Source organism: Gobio gobio (genome assembly GCF_949357685.1).
Source record: "Gobio gobio genome assembly, chromosome: 18".
NCBI classification, from domain to species: domain Eukaryota; kingdom Metazoa; phylum Chordata; class Actinopteri; order Cypriniformes; family Gobionidae; genus Gobio; species Gobio gobio.
The window spans coordinates 13,040,584-13,062,578 of NC_137111.1; the positions used below are offsets into that span (position 1 = coordinate 13,040,584).

At 36.9% G+C, this 21,995-nt stretch overlaps 1 protein-coding gene across 2 annotated transcripts in view; it reads right to left on the minus strand.

Annotated features, from left to right (window-relative positions):
* The window catches only part of LOC307142376 (CUB and sushi domain-containing protein 1), a 787,545-nt gene that overhangs the window by 264,632 nt on the left and 500,918 nt on the right, over positions 1 to 21,995 (minus strand). For both annotated transcript variants that reach the window (XM_079843154.1, XM_079843155.1), the window contains 5 exons: positions 21,473 to 21,585; positions 20,496 to 20,573; positions 12,569 to 12,650; positions 12,056 to 12,180; positions 739 to 860 (listed from right to left, as the gene is read on the minus strand). In XM_079843154.1, coding sequence (XP_079699280.1) covers positions 739 to 860; positions 12,056 to 12,180; positions 12,569 to 12,650; positions 20,496 to 20,573; positions 21,473 to 21,585 — 520 coding nt within the window. The remainder of the gene's footprint in view (positions 1 to 738; positions 861 to 12,055; positions 12,181 to 12,568; positions 12,651 to 20,495; positions 20,574 to 21,472; positions 21,586 to 21,995) is intronic.

Below are 21,995 nucleotides of genomic sequence, written 5' to 3' on the forward strand. Positions count from 1 at the left end.
AATTACGATATACTGCTGGCGTCTCTGCTGCCAGCTCTTTACTGTTATTTTACAGGGAAATTTTTACAGTGTAGGAGACTTCTTTCAAAAACATTAAACAAATGTTACCCACCCCAAACTTTTGAATTGTAGTATGGTAAATACTTGATGTATCATACGGCCCTCGGCACAAAGCTAAATATTTCAAATGTAAACAGTGTCATAATGTTACATCATTTTACAGTAATTTCAAGATCTGCAAGTAAACTCAATAAGGTCACACATACACAAACATTTCCAACATTTAAATATGCATGGGGAGCAGGATATCTCTTTTTTACTCTATGTTATTTTGACTGTCTTCGTTCTGTCTTGATTTAGTAACAAAAGCATGAGTCACTCTCATTGTGTGTGTTGAGTTCATGCTGGATTGTATTAACCATCACTTATGCCACAGAGCTGAAGATGTGTGGCTGAACCTAATCAATTCTGGAGACACAGTAATAGCGAGAGACAACCAGGGCAAGAGGTTGACAATTATGCAAACACTGGCCTGCAATGCAAATGTCCTCACAAATTATCTTTAAGATTATTTTTGACATTTATGCAAGGTCCCATTCAATTATGTCTTGGAGGCTATTCAAAAGCATATCATGTTTTGTTTTGGCAGATTAAAAATGAACATGTTTTGTGGAATTGTGTACTTATATGATTTGGAGTCAGCCTTAGGTTGAATTTAAATTCAAATGATAGACGTACCTTCTCTGGATCCACCGCTGTTATGACCCACACGCAGTGTGCGTTATTCTCGTACTGGACGGGATAATTTGGAGATGTTATGATGCCTTTGGGGCCCCGCAGATTAGAGCCACAGGTCCTAGCTGTTGAGAGGGGTAAACAGTACAACAAAGTGAACGAACGTAGATTTAACAATTGCCATGTTTTGTGTAGTCATTGAGGATGCTATTGAAAGGAATGAAAGGAATCAATGCACACATTCTACGATATATGACAAAACCTTTCACAGTCATATAATCATCAGTATAAGAAACAAATGCAATATAATCAGAATGTCATCACTACAGCTTTGCCAGATGCCCAGAGAAGCTTTTAAGCAAAAGGAAGACAAAAAACATCCAAGATGGTGGATGAAGAAAGAGAAATGTTGTTTAGAAATGTAATTATTTCAGTACTGAAAACATTGATAAAATAACAGTGCAGTCTAATTTAAAATGGCCTATTTGTCTCATCGGTGCCTTCCAAATGAGCATACTTTGCACTATTCTATGACGTTTTTAAGTATAAATAGTGCGTATAAATAGTGTGAATAGTGTGTTCACACTGAAAATTACAAAAAGAAAAAGTGCACTTTAAATATCCGAATGATGAACCAAATTAAAACGAAGTGTGGCATGTTGGACACTTCATACACTCGACTGACAAATTGGACACTTCATGCACTTGACTGGCATGTTGGACACTTCCTTCACTTGACTGTTGCAACTTTAAAAGTCCCATGACATGAAAATGTCACTTTATGAGGTTCCCCTAGCCTGTCTATGGTCCACCAGTGGCTAGAAATGGAGATAGGTGTAAACCAAGCCCTGGGTATCCTGCTCTGCCTTTGAGAAAGTGAAAGCGCCAATGAGACGGAATCTTCCCTATATCATCATACAGGGAAAGGTAACCTCCCCTTTATCTGCTTTGAGAATTTGGAGAAAATGGATTCAGTTTATTTTTTACATTTAATTCAGTCGCAATGTCAGCACAGGCTTTAGAAACAGACTTTTACGATATGGTTTTGACAGCACCACCACAAACAGTAATTAACAGTGTTCATTAATGCCTGATCTGTGATCAGTGATTTCTGATGTGTAGTTAGTTATTCAAGTTCACACAGACTTTCTTTATAAATCATGTAATACTGTTTATGCATCAGTGAATCAAGCCAGTGACTAAGCGATCAACTTCACATTGTTTCCCTTAGTAGCATGAAACAAATCTGTTATTTAAATTGTAATTAAACTACAGAGAGCGATCAAAGAACACTCTCTTTATAATGGCTGAAGCTGTCAATCACACATTGCGAGTATATCTGCACACTTGCCCAAACTCCCGTTATAATAGATAATGCTGTTATGCTGCACAACAAAGCTCTTACTGTATTCATATGGATATTGTGTTTGCTGTTAATTGTGGTGAAAGCATTTCTAAAAATAAGATCTAAAAATAACTCTCTAATCAACACTTTCACTTAATCTTAATCTTTCACTTAAAGATTCGTTAATCTTGGCAGCTGTAAAAAACGTAGTAAAAGTATTCGAGAGGGGTTCCACATGTAATATGTATTTCAAATGCAAAGATGTCAGCCAATCACAACAGTGGCCGTTTACACTGCAGTCTCACAGCAGACACGCCCCTTCAAACAGAGCATTCAAGCCAGAGGGCTAAAATCAGGATAGAAAAATGCCTTTTATTTCTAAATTATGACATTTTATGATGTAAAAATCATACTAACAAGACCTCAGGAAACATTATAAAATAAAACAAAAAATCCACATTATGGGACCTTTAATTATGTGTGTGTGGGTATTAGACTCTGATGTTGAGTGACAAAATAACCTTAAGTGATAAATCGATAAGCATAAGAATAATAAGAGTGAACCATTTGTGCCAGTCCTTTTTTGTATATATAACTTATATTTCTCATGCTTAACCTTTTTTTTCCCCACTGAGCTTGTCACCTTTTAGTATGGATTGCCTTGCCTTCTACAAGCCTATAGCCAACACTTGGTATCTTAGAAGGCATGCAGCTTATAATGCTACCTACATTTGAGAACAGTCGAGAGTGCACCTATGATGCCGAAAATGCTTCCTATCCATCCACAGCTCACTAGGTTTTCGAATAGATATTTCCTCCCCGCCCCACACTAAAAACACTTCCTTTGAACACATCCAGCTCTCACGACATGAGCTAATCTATTTAAGGTCATGCCTCAGAATAACTCAACTCAATCATTGACAAATTCAGGGTATTTTTTCCAACCCTATACTGTGCCAGGGTATTAACTGCTTCTCCCTTGTGTTTAGTCAGGGATTTTCTTTGACAGCTTAAAAGAGCAGCCCTGCTCTATTACTGTGGCTTCATTGGCTTCTCCACAGGGTACTAAGGAAGATTTGGATAGGTAGAGATGTGAAGAGATTACGTAGCAGATATCCTCAAACAGGGAAATTGCTGGCTTCTTTACTGCAAACACTATTGCATGGAAATGAGTTCAGAATGTCTTGCAACCAAACATCTACAGACAGTTTTTGTCTCAAAAACATCAACCACCAAACTAGTATTTCCTGAAGGAAATAGCAGTGCTTGAAATGCAGCAAAAGGACAGTGTTAAAGTTTAGGAAAGTGTTAGGTTAAGGTAGTGCTGGGCAGTGTACTGGTTCATACTGAATACCGGTATTTATTTTTGTTATGATATGAATTTTGATGATACCACAACAAGGGTATGTGTTGCTAAACAACGTTCGGAACGCGGCGCAGCGCGTCACTGTTCGAGGGGTCACGTTTCACTGTTGCAATGTAGTGAGAGCACAGCTGAGATCGCATCACAGCCTATGGTAAGTCCGAAATCACCCCCTAAAGCCTCATTCACTATTATTCCCTACGTTATCCACTTAAATTGTTCACGTGAAAGAGTGAATGAAAATGAGTGAGTGAATTCGGACAGCCATTATGTGTATTACATCGGCTGTACACTCGTTATTGCGGTTCAATGTGGGATAGAATGAGTGCACTCAATAACGTCCACTATAGTTTCATTCACCACTAGAAATGGCTGTCCCCTCAAATAACGCCCTATTTGAGGTTATAGGTGGCGATTTTGGATTCAGCCCTTGATTACAGCGGAAAATTCAAACTACGCGTTTAAGTTTTTTAAGGACCTATTTGACATAAACCAGCAGCGTGTATGCGCACATATTTCATCATGTCTTCTTCAAATGAAATGTAACGTTATGCAAAGGACACTGAACCGTACATCTGATCACGACCACGATGACATGATGGGTTATTCTGCTACACAGAATACAATGCAAGTTAATAAATAGACTGACAATTTAAAGAAGAATGGGCAAAAATGTAACTGCTTTATTCTTTCTGTGTTAAACTGATGTGTGTCATTTGTTCAGAGACTGTAGTGCTCTTAAATGTACTAAAAATATCCTTAGACAGTTTAAATGTTTTTCCGCGTTTCTCCCTCGTTTTGTCTGTTATTTAGGGTGAGGTTTTTAAAATGCTTAAGGTGCCCTCAACTCTTTTTTTATATATATTTTAATATTCATGTGTCTGTAATGAGCGTGTTTTATTGGTTGTCTCCGCACAGCATCATTTTGTGGGGCTTTGCAAACCTGTATTAACTCTAGTGTGGAATTTTTCTACAATATTCACTCATCATGACAGTAAAATAGGGCCTTCTAGTCAATCTACTGCAGTATTTCCTCTCTCAATCAGTCTAAAATGTGGTTAACACCCGGTCATGCATAGAGGAAAAAAATACCGTCATATACCATGAAACCGATATAATTTTGAAAATACTGTGAAATAAATTTTTGGTCATACTGCCAAGCACTAGGTTAAGGTTCTGTTCTATTGCTTCTGTGTACAGTAAATTACTGCATTTGATGTCTTATGCTATTGTCAGCTGTGTATGAGAATCAACATGCGGCGTAACAACATCTTGTGACAAATGTTTTAATATAGGCTATACAAGGAAACCATAACTTAATTTTTAACATTTACTTTTATACATAATTTTAAATAAGTATCAATTTTGAAAATATTTAAGTGTAAAGTTTTAAGTGAAATTTTTAAGTGTAAATATTGTGTTAAGTAGCAATTTCCTAGGGTTTCCTTTTGCAGAGCATACTGTTTGAAATCAACATAGATGTAGTCATGCTCACCTTTGAACAGAAACCTATGAAATAGTGACTCTGGTTAAAGATGAGTTTTAAAAACATGAATAGCCGTGATGTGTCTGGCATTTACAATGACCACTTTCATGGTCTGTATACTTGCAAATTGATGTTGTAAGTGCAACTTAATTATCGAAGTAGCAGTAAGTGATCAGATTGAGCTTCTCGTTTCATTTACAGGTACTCTTTAATTAACTCAAAATACGTATCTCTTGAGATTCTCTTTAAGACCATCGCAAAGAAGAAGAATAAAAAAAAGAAAAACAGAGAATTACTAAATCACAAGGCTAAAGGGTCTTTAACTTCCTGTTTTGTACCATCACTCCCTTAACATATAACAGAAAGAAGGAAAGGAAGGCATTTAAGGCTTGTCTTTAAAAAGGTTACTTGGCACTGCTGAAACAAAAAGTGTCTGGATCAATCAGTGATCGGCGAGAATTGTGTGAGGAAATTGTCAAACATGGTTACTCCTCCGTCTGCTGCTCTGACACACTGCCTTATTTCATTTTGATTAATGTCATTTGGAGGCCTGTGTCCTCTATGCCTTTCAAAACAGCCACACTCCAGGTCTCATCTTAAGGGTACATCTAGCCGCATGACCGCGTACATCTAGCTGCATGAGATAAGGTTTCTCAAAAAATAAAATAAATACATAAATACAATTCAAAACGAAACTTGCTTTTATTAAGAAGACAGTTGAATTGCATCAACCTTGTTGTATTCCTCAGGTCTTATGGTGTGTTAAGGTCATGTGAGAATTACCATAATTATGAGATCCCATGTATTAAAACCCTCCTGTTATCCTCAATTCTAGTAACATTTGTTACCCACAAGGGTCAATTTGACCCCAGCAATTTAAACCTCCAGAAGATGATTTGTTTTTTTTTTACAAAGGTTTATGTCTCAGGTCATTTATGTCTGACAACATATCTGGTGGGCCCTGGAACAATTTTGATGACATTAGCAGCACTATGGCTACCCTGTCATTCACGTGGGGGGGGGGGGGGGGGGGGGCATAATAACGTGAACTACTAGTGGTTCTCGCAATACTACAGGTATGGTTTGGTTAGGTTAGATTAGAGCCCTAAATCAGAGGGAAGTTGTTTGAATGTTACATTGAATATATAAAATTATAGCATGTTATAGTGACCTCAATAAAACAACCTAAACAAATGGGTGTAAAATTTTTATATTTCTTATGTTTTATACAGCTAAAAGAGCCTGGGGTCAAATTGACCCTAAAGAACACAGATGCTACAAAATGTGTACAGGACATTGGAAAAATATCATCATGTTAATTTTATGTTTACAGAGTTGTCCCAATTAAATTAGGAAAAGTCATTCAATCTAAAGTAAAAAAAAAGAATGTCAATCATGTTTTTACAGACGTTAAACATTGAATGGGGTCAAATTGACCCCAAAGATAATAGGAGGGTTAATATTATATAGTTGATGTTGATGCACCAGGCTCTCAATGTAGAGGATCATATATATTTGAATTAATGTAGCAATGTATGTATTTTCATGACATCAACAACAAAGATGCACATGGATCCATTTGAATGTCATGAGTCTGAGGATGTTAACAGTTCTTGGCTTTATTTATGAAACATTAATAAAGTAGAATACATTCCGTAGCAAATTTAGTGAAAATTGTTCACCAACTACTTTTACATAAAATATATTACGATGTAAAAGTGTAACTTCACTGATTTTCAACCCACTTTGTCAATAAATTTGTTAATTTAAATTGTCAATAGTATATGTAAATTAACAATGTTTACTTGTTCTTTGTGTTATCTGGACCAATAAATTCACATTTATTCACTTTTGCCAGCTCGTGGGCTTTCGTGAAATCCTTGTTCCATAAGGGAACGAGACGTTGCGTCACCTGATGATGCTATGGGAAAACACCTTTCTCCTAGACATACTGAAGCCTGAATGAATCACGCTATTGCTTTGCAATAGCCAATTGCGTTCAAACTGGGGTGGCAACGCCCCCTATATAACGCGCCGCTGAATGACATTTTCTCTGAATCTTTTTACTGAATAAGCCAGTCACAAAAACCCTGAGCATAAGTAACATGGCATGAATGCAATGTCTCATTCCCTCATTTTAGGCAACCAAGATTAAGTCAGTAACCGGAGATGTTCCCTTTTAATATCGGTCTCTCAACGTTGCGTCATTTGATGACAATATGGGGAACATGCTCAGCCGCTGTAAGCATTTGGGTAATACAAGAGATAAAAGCAGTGAAGCGCTCATCTAAAGTAGAATAACACATTTCAAGAAGCACATCCACCCACCATAGCGAGTGAAAAGGAAGCGGTGAATCCCGGTTCCCTAACACGATATAAATCACAGATAAACAATGTTAACTCAGTTGGTATAAGTCAATTGGAGTTGAATAAGGATGTATAAGTAACACATCCAGCCACCACAGTGACAGTGAGAAGGAAGCGGTGAATCCCGGTTCCTTAAACACAATATAGATTATAGTTAACAACGTTAACTCAGTTAACATAGGTCAACTGAAGTAGAATAACACTGTATAAGTGGCACATCCAGCCTCCACAGCGACAGTAAGAAGGAAGCGGTGAATCCCGGTTCCTTAAACTAATTATAGATCATAGATAACAATATTAACTCAGTTTATATAGGTAAACTGAAGTAGAATAATGCAGTATAAGTGCCGCATCCAGCCGCCACAGCGAGAATGAGAAGCAAGAGGTGAATCCCAGTTCCCTAACACAATATAAATCATAGCTAAACAATGTTAATTCTGGTAGTATGACCAAATCAAAGTGAAGTAAAATAGCGCTGTTCAAGCGGTGGCTCCAATCGTTGCAGCGGAATCAAAAGGAAGTGGTTATAGACTACGGCTGCCGCTTGGTATAAAGTGAAAGTGGTTCAGAGGCCAGTTTATCATCAAAGATGATGGCAATATGGAGAATTCTTACACTCATTACTCGACAAGTGAAGATAGCTAGGTCCTTCAAACGCTAAAAGAAAATGACATACTCACCAGCCATCTTTGGTCTCACCTGAATGCTTGCTGGTATGGAGGAGAAAGAGGAAATGTCATTCAGAGACGCATTATATAGGCAGTGTTGCCACCCCAGATTTGCGTGCTTGAATGTCATTGGCTATTGCAAGGAAATAACGGGATTCAATAAGGCTTCAGTTTTCTAGGAAAAAGGTGTTTCCCCATAATGTGATCAGATGACACAACATTGAGAGACCGATATTAACAGAGTAGTTATTCTATCACTTGCACATTGCACTATGTCTATTCTTTAAACAGCATTATGGTAAACATTTAGTGCTATAGCAACAGCTTTTTTACCTGTGCGCGACAGCATTTCGCTTTAAGGGTTGGGCAGAATTGGCGGAACAGTGTTACAATATATTTAGCTCCTAAGATATTTGGTTCTATTGGGTGGCCCAATGCACAAATATTTATGAATTTCCCCATGTCTGGGCGTGTCCTTCAGACAACAAATGGAACTTAAAATATTATTAAATGCACGTTCCTCAAATCACAACTTGTTCAATTTACTATTTTGAAAAGGTAATAAAGTTTCTATGTTAATCATAAACTGCAACTGTTCACATTTTCAAAACAATTAGTAGTTTGTGTAATATGAAAAATCATTTTCCTGATTAATTACAGACATTGGTGATAGTCTAGGCTAATACATTTTAATTTCAATATTGTATGTACTTGACCTTTCTTAAAATTTTGAGGCTTTAAACTTCATTAGAATAGTTTGTGTCGACAACAATGACAAAAAAACTCCACAAATGTACAGTATCTGCCTAATAAAATGCATGTCTGGTGTGATTATTAGGTGTCATCCTTCATTTCTTGCTCATTTTGTAGGTAGCCTCCACAAGCCCATCAATAATGCTCAAGTACCCCTTATCAACACCATATAACTTGTGTCACGGCCAGCTCGTTCTCGACCGTTACATAAAGAGGATCACACATGCAAAATGAATAGTTTGACTTACAAGATTATTTATTAAGCACAAATAGTGATCCATTACAGAAATATAACAAAGTCTAGGGATTTAAACAATACAGGGGGAAAATAATAATCCAATTGGTGAGGAATGTTGAGAAATGATAACTAAAACAGAACGCAACAAAGTGGAGCAAAATGACTTCTCTGGAGATGTTCCCCCAGAGGAAGTAGTGATGAGCAGGTGGATACAGCTTTTATACCCTCCGCCCATAAATTAATCAATTAAGTATGATTGTCTGCAGCCAATCACACCCTCAGAACACAATAGGAGACAGGGTCGTAACACTTGTTTGTTCTCATATTATACTGGATATTATGTAGCATTAAAGTCACAAAAGCTTTAACAAAGTAACATCAAAATCTTTCCACATTCCACGGTTGAGATTCACTGGTCTGTAGAGTATACTGCAGGTCTAGAGCATGTATGACTTCTTCTGCAGAACACAAAACATATTCTGAAGAACATTAGGACCCAAACAATATTGGTTCCTAATGGTGAGGCAACTGAAAAAAACTGTGCCATTGACCAACAAAAACCTGGTCTAAAGTCAATAGCGCAGTATTTTTTTATGCACCATAAGCGGGTACACAACACACATACACTCTGCTTATTACACACACTGAGACAGATTTGAAACAACATATGTGGGTGACAGAATTCAAATCTTTGGGTAGAATGACCCAGGGTTAACTATTTCAAGTGTGAAAAGCCCTAAGTGGTACTTGAGCCTTACTGGTGGGGCTATCTACAAAACGAGCAAAGACATTTAGAATGACAGAATAAATCACAGCAGGGTAGTTAACTTACATTTGGTAACACTTTACAATAAGGTTGTATTAGTTAACATTAGTTAATGCATTAGTTAACATGAACTAACCATGAATAACACCTCTGTTCAGCATTAGTTAATCCTTGTTAACGTTTGTTCATAAAAATCCAGCTGTTCATGGTTTGTTCATGTTAGTTCACAGTGCATTAACTAATGTTAGCAATAATAGTTTTAATAATGCATTAGTAGGCTAAATGTTGAAATTAACATTAACAAAGATAAATAAATGCTTTATAAGTAAAGTTCATTATTAGTTTGTGTTAACTAATGTAGTAAAGTGTTAGTAATAAATGACTTAGGTGAACTTGGAGACTTATCAAGAAAAATTCATGAATATTCATGCATGCCCAGTGCATCTCAGGAACCAAATACTGTATATCATAGCAACGGCTATCGTAGAACAGTTTCTTTCAGGTTTCAGTAAAAACATCTAGCTTTCGCCAGACCGCCTTCCATATTTAGCTTACGAAAAAAGCGTAACTGGCGCAACATATGACGTCGGACATAGCTAAGCGTTTTGAACTGCGAGAGACGTTACACTTTCTGCACAAGTTGAATACGGACGGTCTGGCAGAAGCTAGATATTTTACTTTATAAAATTTTAAATATGGATATTTTTCTTATAAAACCCCATTGATTCACTTCAGAGGCCTTTTAACCCCCCGGAGCCGTGTGGAGTATGGTTATGAGGGATGGATGCACTTTTTTGAGCTTCAAAATCGTGGGCCCCGTTCACTGCCATTATAAAGCTTGGAAGTGTCAGGATATTTATTAATATAACTCTGATTGTTTTCATTACACCGTGTCCTAACTACACGCGACACAATAAGATTTCAGCGACAAGCAATTTGACTGTCCACACCAGACGCGACTACGAGATGCGACAAATCAATCAAAAATCACAGCCAATCAGAACAGCGTGTGGGCAGCCTCTAGAGCAAGTGCACGGCACCAGAGATTAATCTCTACGGCACTCGCAAAAAATGGATAAGTACATAATCAAATTCACAAATATTACACCATTTAAACATTACTAAAATACACTGAGTTACTAAAAAATACATACTGAGTTACTAAAACAATCTTTGTCATAGAATATATTTGTTTCTTCACAGTTTGAATGTTCTTGTTTCCATTTGTTTAATATTTCAAGATCTGTGGTGAATTATCCTTTGTTGCTTTTAGTACGACTACGTTACAAAGCTGGGAGGACTAAATGATATTCAAAGTCACATTACACACTTTTAACATTAAATAAAGCACATAAAAACTACTTGAGATTATCATTGTCATGTTTTGTGTTGTTGTTCCAGCCGCAACATCGCAGAAATAGAAACCATTTCTAAAATAGAATCATCACATGGTTAGGACGAATTAACATGGCAAAGATACCTTTTATCGCATGTCGCGGCATCACATGTAATTAGGACACGGTGTTAGAAGAAGAAAGTCATATACACATCCTTGGGGATGAGCAAATCATGGGGTAATTATCATTTTAAATGAACTATTCCTTTAAGTACAAAGTTGTGAGACAAATGTGATGTAGTATAATTGGTAAATATTAAACATTGGGCTGGAATAGAATTAACACTTGTGGATGTTATCAGGGTTATGGCGGCATAAAGAGAAGTAATTTTTGTAAAAGCTAGCAAAACTTTAATTAAACCTGTAATTTTTTCATGAAAACTTTAACCTAGAGTTTTTCTTTTTTTGTGGATATAGTGAATGACAGTGCCTAATAAAAGCAAACATCACTCTTAAATAAAAAAACCCAGAGAAAAATAGAAAATGAAATGAAAAATACTTTCATTTAAAAGCTGCTTCTGGCTGCTAACTTGTGCTGCAATGATTTATACACAATAGCTCTGTTCCAAAACCTAATAAGATGCTCCGCTCTTTATTATGCTGACTACATTTTGGAACAGCTTGTGTTGGGAGCATTCCCATGATGCCTTGAAATACTGTTCTGTAGGGAGAAGAGAGCTCACCAGGTTTTAGAATAGAGCTATCTATAGTCATCAACAAAAAATATCTCAAATGCATAATTCAAAACAGACATGTTCTTTGACATATTCACGTGTGCTAGTGAGGTCTTTGTTAAATCCGTATGGCACAAATGTTCCTACGAATTGTGTGGTCTTACTCCCCACTGCCATGTGCTACACATCTCACTTAACAGGATCTGACAACATCCCTACAGAAAGTGTCTGAGCAGGGGAAAAGAGACCCATATTTGCACTTACTCCGACAGATAGGCCTGTGGTCACTCCAGGCCGCCAGGGTTTCAGTCACTCTCTGGCAAGTGATGCTCTTTGATCCCTGCAGCACGTAGCTGTCGTCACAGGAAAACTGGATGCTGGCGCCGACCCTGCCGAAGTTGAATTGACCGTCAGCGAAAGACCAGCTATATATGAGTCACACCATCATTCCCAGACCCTCTATGTCTCTGATGCATCCTTCTTTTGTTAAATGAAAGCGGTTTCTGTCAAAAGTCTACAAACTGCTTGTCTCTTCTATTTTCAGAATCACTCACATGGTATTCCATTAAATGCAGAACATGTAACAGCCTTTGGTTTTTCCTTTAAGGGCATTAAGGAACCCACTTAGTAGCAGTGACCAAAGGTCTTGATGGTAATGGCCTATCGGTATGGGAGTTCAGACAGTTGTGTCAAACAGCAGGCCCAGTCCTGATTAAAACTGTGTCATGGAGTTAAAAGGATAAACGCAGCAGATAAGAGAACAAAGAGAGGACCTACTGGAAGCTGGAGCCAATTCTTTTCCCATTCTCAGGAATCCCCGGATCTGGACAAATGTCTGCAGCCATCCCCCCTTGGCTTACTGCATGAGAGCAAGAGCATGCAAGAGAAGGAAGACAAAAACAAAATGAATGAGACATAGTACATGACAACTGGTGCGTGTGTGGTATTCAAATCCAAGACAGCATATCAGAAGGATTTCACCAGATGCATTGAGCATACTGAGCGCTTATAAAAAAATTATCCTGGACAAATTTCACCCAAAAATGAAAAGAAACAAATTGGAAGGATATTGTGTTTAAAGCAAATAAAACCTATTGTTAAGTCCCATGATCATTTTTGTGCCAATTAAAAATATTAGCACCACAATCTCGACTGTTTTCATGTTTCATGTTAAGTAATTTGTTTAGGTAATTGCGACTTTTTATCTCACAATTCTGGCTGAGATATAAACTCGTAATTGTGAGTTATAATGTCCAATTAAACACTGACTCTTTTTTTTTCCTTTCAGAATTGCGACTTTAATAAAAAAATCTCAAAGGTAAATCTTTTTATCTCACAATTCTGACTTTATAACACATAATTCGGAGAAAAAAGTCAGAATTGTGAGATAAAAATGTGCAAGTACCTTTTTATATATATATATATATATTTAGTGGCTGAAACAAGTTTCCATGAAACACAATGCATTAAGAGCAGTGGGTGAAAACTTATGAACAGGATGATGTGTACATTTTTCTTATTTTGTTTATAGATCATATTTTTTCCATTTATGCTCGTTGGAACCAGGACTTGCTGCCATCTTGGAAGTGCTGAGGTCAGGGTTGATCGACCTGCCCCGAGTTCACAGGTCAGGTGTCCAATTTAGAATGGTGTTCCAGGTGTTATTTCCAAGTAGGAGGTTGGAAAAATCTGTATTCTGAGTTGTCTAAAATGCAGCATTACACATATGATTGTCTCACAATTTGTTATTGTAATTTAAAGGGGTGGTTGATTATGATGTCACTTTTTAAACTTTATTTAGTGTGTAATGTTGCTGTTTGAGAATAAACAACATCTGCAAAGTTACAACGCTCAAAGTTCAAAGCAAAGGGAGATATTTGAAAGAAATTCCATTTTAAGGACTACAACAAATGGCTGGTAGGGACTATGCAAGCTTCATCACTAACCCTGAACTTTACATAAACCCTGCCCCCGGAACACACAACAAAGCGGGAGATATTATCATGACAGAATATGCTAAACAATGACTTGAAGATAGTGAACTCCACATCAGCTTCATAAATTCATCAACTAACCATTCAGGAAAATCTTGTTGCATTCTACATGTTGTCAATTCTTGAGTCTCTCCATCATTGTCCATCTTCGGTTTGAACATAAAAGGCTGAAAAATTTCATTGCCTGTCTGCATGAGGTAATCAGAGCTGCTAACTGGAGTTCTTCAAGCTCCACCCTATGAGCAGCAGCTCGTTTGCATTTAAAGGGACACACAAAAACTACACGTTTTTGCTAACCCTCAAAAAGTGAAAATTTTAACATGCTATAAAAAATTATCTGTGGGGTATTTTGAGCAAAAACTTACCTACACCTACACACTCTGGGGATATCAGATACTTATTTTAGATCTTAATAAAAGGGGCAATCAACCACCCCTTTAAGACGTTTTAACTCATTAAGACTGTGCTTATTTTTTTACTATTTTTTTTGTTCGTTGAAGCGTGATAAAATGCAAAAGAGAACTCATGTTTTATCGCGCTTTAATGGTTTAGAAGCACTTGAGTGAATAAGCATGTGATCATATACTGTAAAGCCAAAGGATGCCAGAAAGAAGAAAAAAAATAATGCTGCATTAATTGCATTGAATATTTTTAACACGTTAAACAGAAAAAAATTATCAAAAAAAATAACACATTCATTTTGACAGCCCTTGCAGGTTCCCATTAAACACACCCCAGTGTGTACAATGCTCATCAGAATGCCAGTAAAGATTGCATTCACAGGTGGAATATCTATTCCTGTAGAGCTGACAGGGGATTTAGTGATGGTAAGCTCAAGGCTATTTCCCATAAAAAGCAAAGAAAGGTCAAAGCATGTCCCATGTTTCCTCCCTCCCCGCTCTCTTGTTCCTCCTAAGCCACAGTGAGTTTGTGTTCACACAGCCTCACTTTCTGACACCCCCCTGAGTTCAATTACAGGCAAAAATCACATTAGGTGAGTTCATGGATGACTTCACTTCAGGTGTAGCATTGGGAAAATTTATGGTCCCTATTTTTGACTGATGTGTTTTTTATTATTTGATATGGCAAATAGTCACAACTGCATGACATGTTAACCAGAGCTAAATGCGGTGAGTAATATAGACTGTTCTACATCAAAATATTTCTAATTTAAAATAATTATTTTTAAAAAATCCTGTTGCATCTTTTCATATAAAATATCAAGGATTTCCATACCAAATATCATCTTAAAAATAGCAATAAATTGGCAAGAGCTAATTTAACACCTTGAACTGGACTTATGACTGCATATTCTTTAGGCTAGTGAAGTATAACATTAATAATGATTATTAATGTTGCTTAATATTAAGTGCTTCAATAGTTTCCTTATAGGAACTGTGTTGAGAAAGACATTTCATAATTAAAAGGTCTACTTGATCTTAGTCTCAGCCTCATCTGCATCCACAGTCCATTCAACAATCAGCTGATGCATATTATACACACGATCAACAAAAAAGGCACTTTTGATTAATGTCTGTTAGTAACCTAGATATACAAGAGCAGAACTTTATATTTTTGTCTGTAATTTACAAGTTTAGGGCAGATATAACAATAATATAATATAAATATTATGTCTACACACATATATGTCCAAAGACCATCAATGTACATTTGATAGATTGATTGTTAATATTGTGACCCTGGACCACAAAACCAGTCAAGTTTCACGGGTATATTTGTGGCAATAGCCAACAATACCTTGTATGGGTCAAAATTATCAATATTTCTTTTATGCCAAAAATCATTAGGATAAAGATCATGTTCCATGAAGATATTTCAAAATGTCCTACCGTAAATATTTTTTACAATTATTATTATTGGTAATATGCATTGCTAAGGACTTAATTATTTGGACAACTTTAATGGGTAACTAAACCCTAAACCATTTTTTTAGTTAATGATCTGCAAGACTGGGGCTTTATTAGTGCTGTTCATTGATTCGAGTAAATGTTTTGACATTTGGGTGTAAAGTGTTTTAATTCTACAATATATGGTGTAAAAACATCTGAGTGCTGCCCTCTTAAGATTGAACGGTGGCTACTGCAGTTGAGTTTTCCTTTTGGACATTGTAGGTAATTTTGACGTATGATGGTTCTTCCAACGGCTCACTACCACGTCCCTGGCACAAGCTCACGACGCCCGCATTGATCACATGAGAACAGCTTCACTCCAGTATGAACTCTCATGTTACATGAAGTAGCATTCTAATGAAGAAAATGCGGTTAAATAATGCAGTTGTCAGTACACGTCAGACTTTTCTTGTGATATTTTTGCTGCCCGTCATGTGTAGGCTTCAGATACTTTTCATACATGAGACGCACTTGCAAACCCTGACACGCAAGTGGTTGCCGTGGTAGCGAACAACAATATTGTAACGTGCTGGCGTAGTCTAACTTTTATTTGAGGAAATCTGTTTATAATAAGCTATTAGGTTTGAACTTATTTTCCTGCACTGCCTATTGATTCAGTTAATTTGAATGAAAAGAATTTGCATGTATCTGACCTATTTTTAGTGGCATTCGATACAAGGATTTGACTGTTCATAGATAAGGTCAGTGGTCTCATTCTCTCTTGCGCTGTTGCTTCGCTAGCATCGTCAGCATCGGGAGTTAACGCAGTTTGAGCCAGTGGCTCGAATTGATAAGGCTCTGGCCCTGTGTCTACAGACAATTCACCCTCCTCCACTGCAGACGAAGGTGGGGGAGAAAAGTCCTCTACTTCGAATGACCACTCTGTTGCAAAGCTACTGACGTCACTCCAGTCATTCTCTATCTTTGCGAGTCAGACTCAGAGCTGTCAATCACTCCGTCACTGCGGGTCTGCACGCCCCCTAATCAGCCCCGCCCTCGGTTCGTCCCCTCTGTCTCTGCTGGGCTCTGCCCACTTTTCCAGCATTTTTCAAATATTGTCAGTGGGTGGAGTTAGGCTCTGAGCTGGGGTTGAGTTACCCTTTAAAGGTGATTTTCTCAATATTTAATTTTTTTTTGCACCCTCAGATTCCAGATTTTCAAATAGTAGTATCTCGGCCAAATATTGTCCTATCAATGGAAAGCTTATTTTTTTTCAGCTTTTAGATGATGTATAAATCTCAATTTCAAAGCATTGACCCAAAGACTGGTTGTGTGGTCCAGGATCACACACATATATATATATATTCAAAAACACTTGGATCATGAGGTAAAAAAACAACAACTTTAGTTCTAGACAGACAGTGCACTCAAATTACTTGAATGGAAGTAACGTGAATGGAAGAAGGTGCAACGTGCAATATGGTGAAATAAGTTCCTCCTTCGAAATAAAAGAGTCAATAGTTTATTGGTAAATGTCATTGTGTCACTGCAGCTGTTAGAAGCTCTGGTTGCTATAGAAACAGTGTGTAGTGTTTCGAGGTGTGCACTGAGGACCTGCACATGTGCATTGGCAGGTCTAGCCTGAAAAATAGTTTGTGTTTTAATGCTATTTGAGCAGAAGAAACAATGTTTATCGGAAAGTTCATGTCAAATTTTGCTGCTGATTTGAGTTTGGCAAGTAGTCTTTGGAGATTTTAGGATTCCAACATTTAATTAAATAGGACTTGGTGTTGGATGCCAGAAATACCTGCTAGGAGACATTGCAAATATGGCCGCCAAGTGAACAGACTTTCCTTGAAAAGGACATTGGGTAAGGTCTTTATATTTATATATTGTGTGTGTGTGTGTGTGTGTGTGTGTGTGTGTGTGTGTGTGTGTGTGTGTGTGTGTGTGTGTGTGTGTGTGTGTGTGTGTGTGTGTGTGTGTGTGTGTGTGTGTGTGTGTGTGTGTGTGTGTGTGTGTGTGTGTGTGTGTGTGTGTGTGAGAGAGCGAGAGAGAGAGCCAAGCTTTTCACTTGTGGAGTGAGGCTTTTTGATCACCTGTCATGTCCTTCTTTTTGATGTGGTCTTCAAATGTCATCTCTTCTGATTGTTGATATCAGTCTCCAAAGTTATTCTGTGTGATCAAAGCGGGTGTCCGTTTTTCTGATCTTTTTCTTGGGCATTTATTTTCCTCCAGTACTGCCCTGCGATCACCTCAATATGTGTCAAAGACTTTCTTATAATGCACATGTAAACGTTTAATACATAAATGCCAAGTGTACTTCCATTCCAATCAAAGATCTAAGGGCTGCTCTTAAAGGTGCTGTAAGGCACTTCACTAACTTCTTCCAGATTTAGCTACCCAAGTGTTTTACCAAGTGTAAAAATCACATTCATTTTCCTTAGAGAAATCTAGCAATTTTTAGCAATAATGTATAAACCTTTTAAGACCTTTTATTTATAATATGTGCTTCTGTAATAATTCAGTATGATTAAAACTGTTAAACAATCTTATTTAATAGCCAAATTCCTGTTGAAAAACTATACATACAATAAGGTACCTAGAGTCTCAAAAAACTAATATATATGTAAATATACCCGAATATTTTGCAATACAAGTCAAATATATTGTATTATACAGTATGGTCAATAGTTTTGCATTGTACCACACTTTCTGATTTTATTGTTATTTCCAACGCTTTATTGGATGACTACTTCATTAACTTTTTAAAAAGTTAATAAAGCTATACAAGTCTTTTTGTATTATTTTGACTTCATAAAATGTTGTGCTGAAATCAACAGTTCCGATGTTAAGTGGGCTGTTCTTGGTCAGAATACAAAGTGGCCCAGATTTGTTATGACGATAGTCAAAAGTATGGCTTTGTAAGACTTACTAACGCTATAAAACAGTTACACTGCATGCCACATGACTAATCTTAAAAGCCATATTAATATGAGCAAATAAAATGACTGACTTTTTGGTTTGTTTTAGTAAAATCTCTTTATCTGCTGTAAGTGAACTTTTTGTCATGAAAACCCTAGGCGACTTCTCTCATGTTGTATGTAATGACTGAATGTCCATAAACAAGCTATTGTCATCACGCACACACTGTATAAATTTTGCAGAAGCTCAACTGAAGTGGTGTACTTCACAGAGTCAGCAGCTTTGCTTTTGTAATGCTAATTGCCACGGAACATGTTCAACGAAGCGCAGAACAGGCAAAATCATCCATACAGCATAACGTTGAGTAGCTTCCTCCATCCTATTACGAATATCATCAAGGGCATCTTTATTAAACTCATAATGAAAACAAGCAAGGCCACAATAGTGACTGAGTAGAATACAGTTGTGCTGAAGAGAATGGAATAGTTCAGCTTTATTTAATTCATGCTTCCATTCAGTTCATTAATGAATTTATACATTATAAATTATATATTTATCAGGAGCACCACTGTGCTTTAGCATATTAGCATTCCTTCCACCAAAAGTACTACATTGATCTTTTGGATTTTAAAAAGTGTGGCGTGGTGGTTAATGATATCGGTTAGTAAATTATTGGTTGTAAGTTTGAACCCCTCAAGAAGTGATCCGTGAACTACCACCATTGTGCCTGCTTATTTCTTTTTATACAATTGTATACAAAAAAATATGAAACTAGCACAGTTATGTAGGAAATCGGATAATTACACAGTTTGGGATCATTATAGGGCTGCTCAATTAAGGCAAAAATCATAATAACGATTATTTTGGTCAATACTGAAATCCCGATTATTGGTGGGTGATATGATCAAAGTCATTTCATGATGAGAGTAATTTTAAATGTCAGTGAAATTTCACAATTATCGATACTTCAGCAAAAACTATTACTAGGTTCATTAATGCAAGTAAAAAGTCCTCAAAACAGTTACAAAAGACAAGTAAACAGTCAGCAATAAAATAAGTACAATAAACAAAACCGACAAAAAAATAAAAAAACATAAAAAAAAAATAAACAACATAACAAAAATACAAATTAAATAAACAGTGCTTTAGGTTTTTCAGAAAGATGTACTAACAGTGGCATTCAGATAAGTAATAGCCTACAACAAAAAACTGAATAAAGTAATCAAATGTAAAATACTGCTGCATAGACTAATCCTTATTTAAAACTACAGCTTATCCATTCAAGAGCAGTGAGATTTTATCTTTGTCTTTTATTGTTTGATTAACAATAATGACTGTAGCAGATTTATTAGACTGCTGTAACTTTAGGAGCTGCAATGACCCAATATACTGTTACACACGTGCTCTTTCTCAGTTTTTATATTAACTTAAGACATAGGCTGTGTTTATGAGGATATTACCAAAACGGCATTTTGAAATATTTGTGTGTAAGTTATTTGATCGTTCAGGCGCGTATATGAAGCCCATACTATACGTCGCTTATGCGCGTTCGACTACGTCTTGGAGCGCACACACAGGAGGCCACTTAGGGAACAGCGTCTCTTTCGTGGCTTAATGCGCTTTTAAAAACACTGTTTAATATCAAGCATGTCCTGCAGTTTAGCAACAGTCGACTGCATTTTACAACACTCACTTATTTGGCTCCGTTGTGTTAAACAGTTAAACAGTGGAGATTTTGCTATACATGTAATGGAAAAATACAGATGTGTCCCAAATGAGTCAAGATGAGGAAGAATTTTAAGAAAGGATGTGTAAAGTTTCCACATTTTACCTCATGTTTTATCTCTAGTGAGACTGTATAGCCCACAGTGAAAGAAGGTTATTAGGTCCAGCTTATTATAGGTGCTTATTTGAACAGACTTTAAGTGTACTTACAGACTGCGTTTTTGTGACTTGTATCCTTGCTCGGAAGCATTTTCACCCCTCTGGATTTCAGTTCGATGGCCTTCTTCACTGTTGAGAGAGGGTAGAGGTGAAGTGTGTAGAAGTAGAAATCACAATCCATTTATACAGTTACCAAAGCCTGTCGAGTGCCCAAGAGTGCCAACACCTCATTGAATACAAGCAACTCTCTATGAATTAGTCATGCGTGGGACATCAAAATGAGACCATTCTAATGGGCAGAGGCATTTTCTTAATTAGCAGGGGAATGACAGATCTTGACCCTTAAATGCATGAATGTTTCGCCAATTATTTATTAATTACCATCACCTCGAAAGATGGTATGATAGTGATTTCATCTCTGCGGCCACTTTCTAAGTGCTTAAACTGACAGTGTTACAACCATCCCCGTTCATGCACTAAGATTGTGACCATTTTCTATTGCATCAATCCATTGTAAACATGCACATGATTTGTTGCCTACACAAATTGCAGTATTTCAAAAGCGCATATATTTTAAAAATATATATACAAAGTAAGTGCATTTATGTACGACTCTCTAAAATGTAACAAATTCAACAAATCCCCTGAGCTTCCCCTGAGATTCACAGCATCCCTCGCTTATTATGCAAATAGAAAACACGATCATAAACGCATATCATGAAAATGATTTAAAAGGGCCTCATATTGTGTTATTCATGTTAGGAACATGAATTCCCTCACTACTGTCGTGACTGATTTCCCAATTTAAAGGCTGGGGGAGGGGGGTTGGGGGGAATGGGTTTGGTGGGACGTTGTAATCATCATTCCGGCAATGTTTCTGCTTATTGAGTCAAAGACAAGCCAAGATGTCATTTTTAGCTACAGCAGAAGACACCAAGGGATATGCTGTCTTTCACTGCCAACTGTCCCACATCTGCCAATAATGAGTGCTCCTCTCCTCTAGTGTTCTACACACGGCTACCCCTCACCTTGATATTGGGCACTAAATCCTTTCCTTCGATGGTTGCTGTCAGACGTGAAGTGAAGCCGCAGCCAATTCTTGCTACTGATGACAGGGGATGGCAAATTCATTCCAGTCAGCCTGAAAGAAACAAGATTCTCAATTGATAAAACAAAAAGATTCAAATGAAATGGACAATCAACTGAAAAATGTTTCATTACAAAATTACACAAACTAAATAAGAACACAGTTTTGGACATGTATGGGTTGCAAAAAAAAAAAAAAAAAAAATCTTAATTTGAATAAACATGGAAGTAGTTTCACATAAACATTTCAAATGTAATTATTTAAACACTCCATATATTTGTCATGTGTAGTATTCATCCAAACACTCTTGTCACAGATATATAAACATAAACAGTCCTTATTAAACTAACAGAGCATGCAGGAGAATATCAGGAGAGTAATGACATAGGCTATACACTATATTGCCAAAAGTATTGGGACACCCCTCCAAATCATTGAATTCAGGTGTTCCAATCAATCCATGG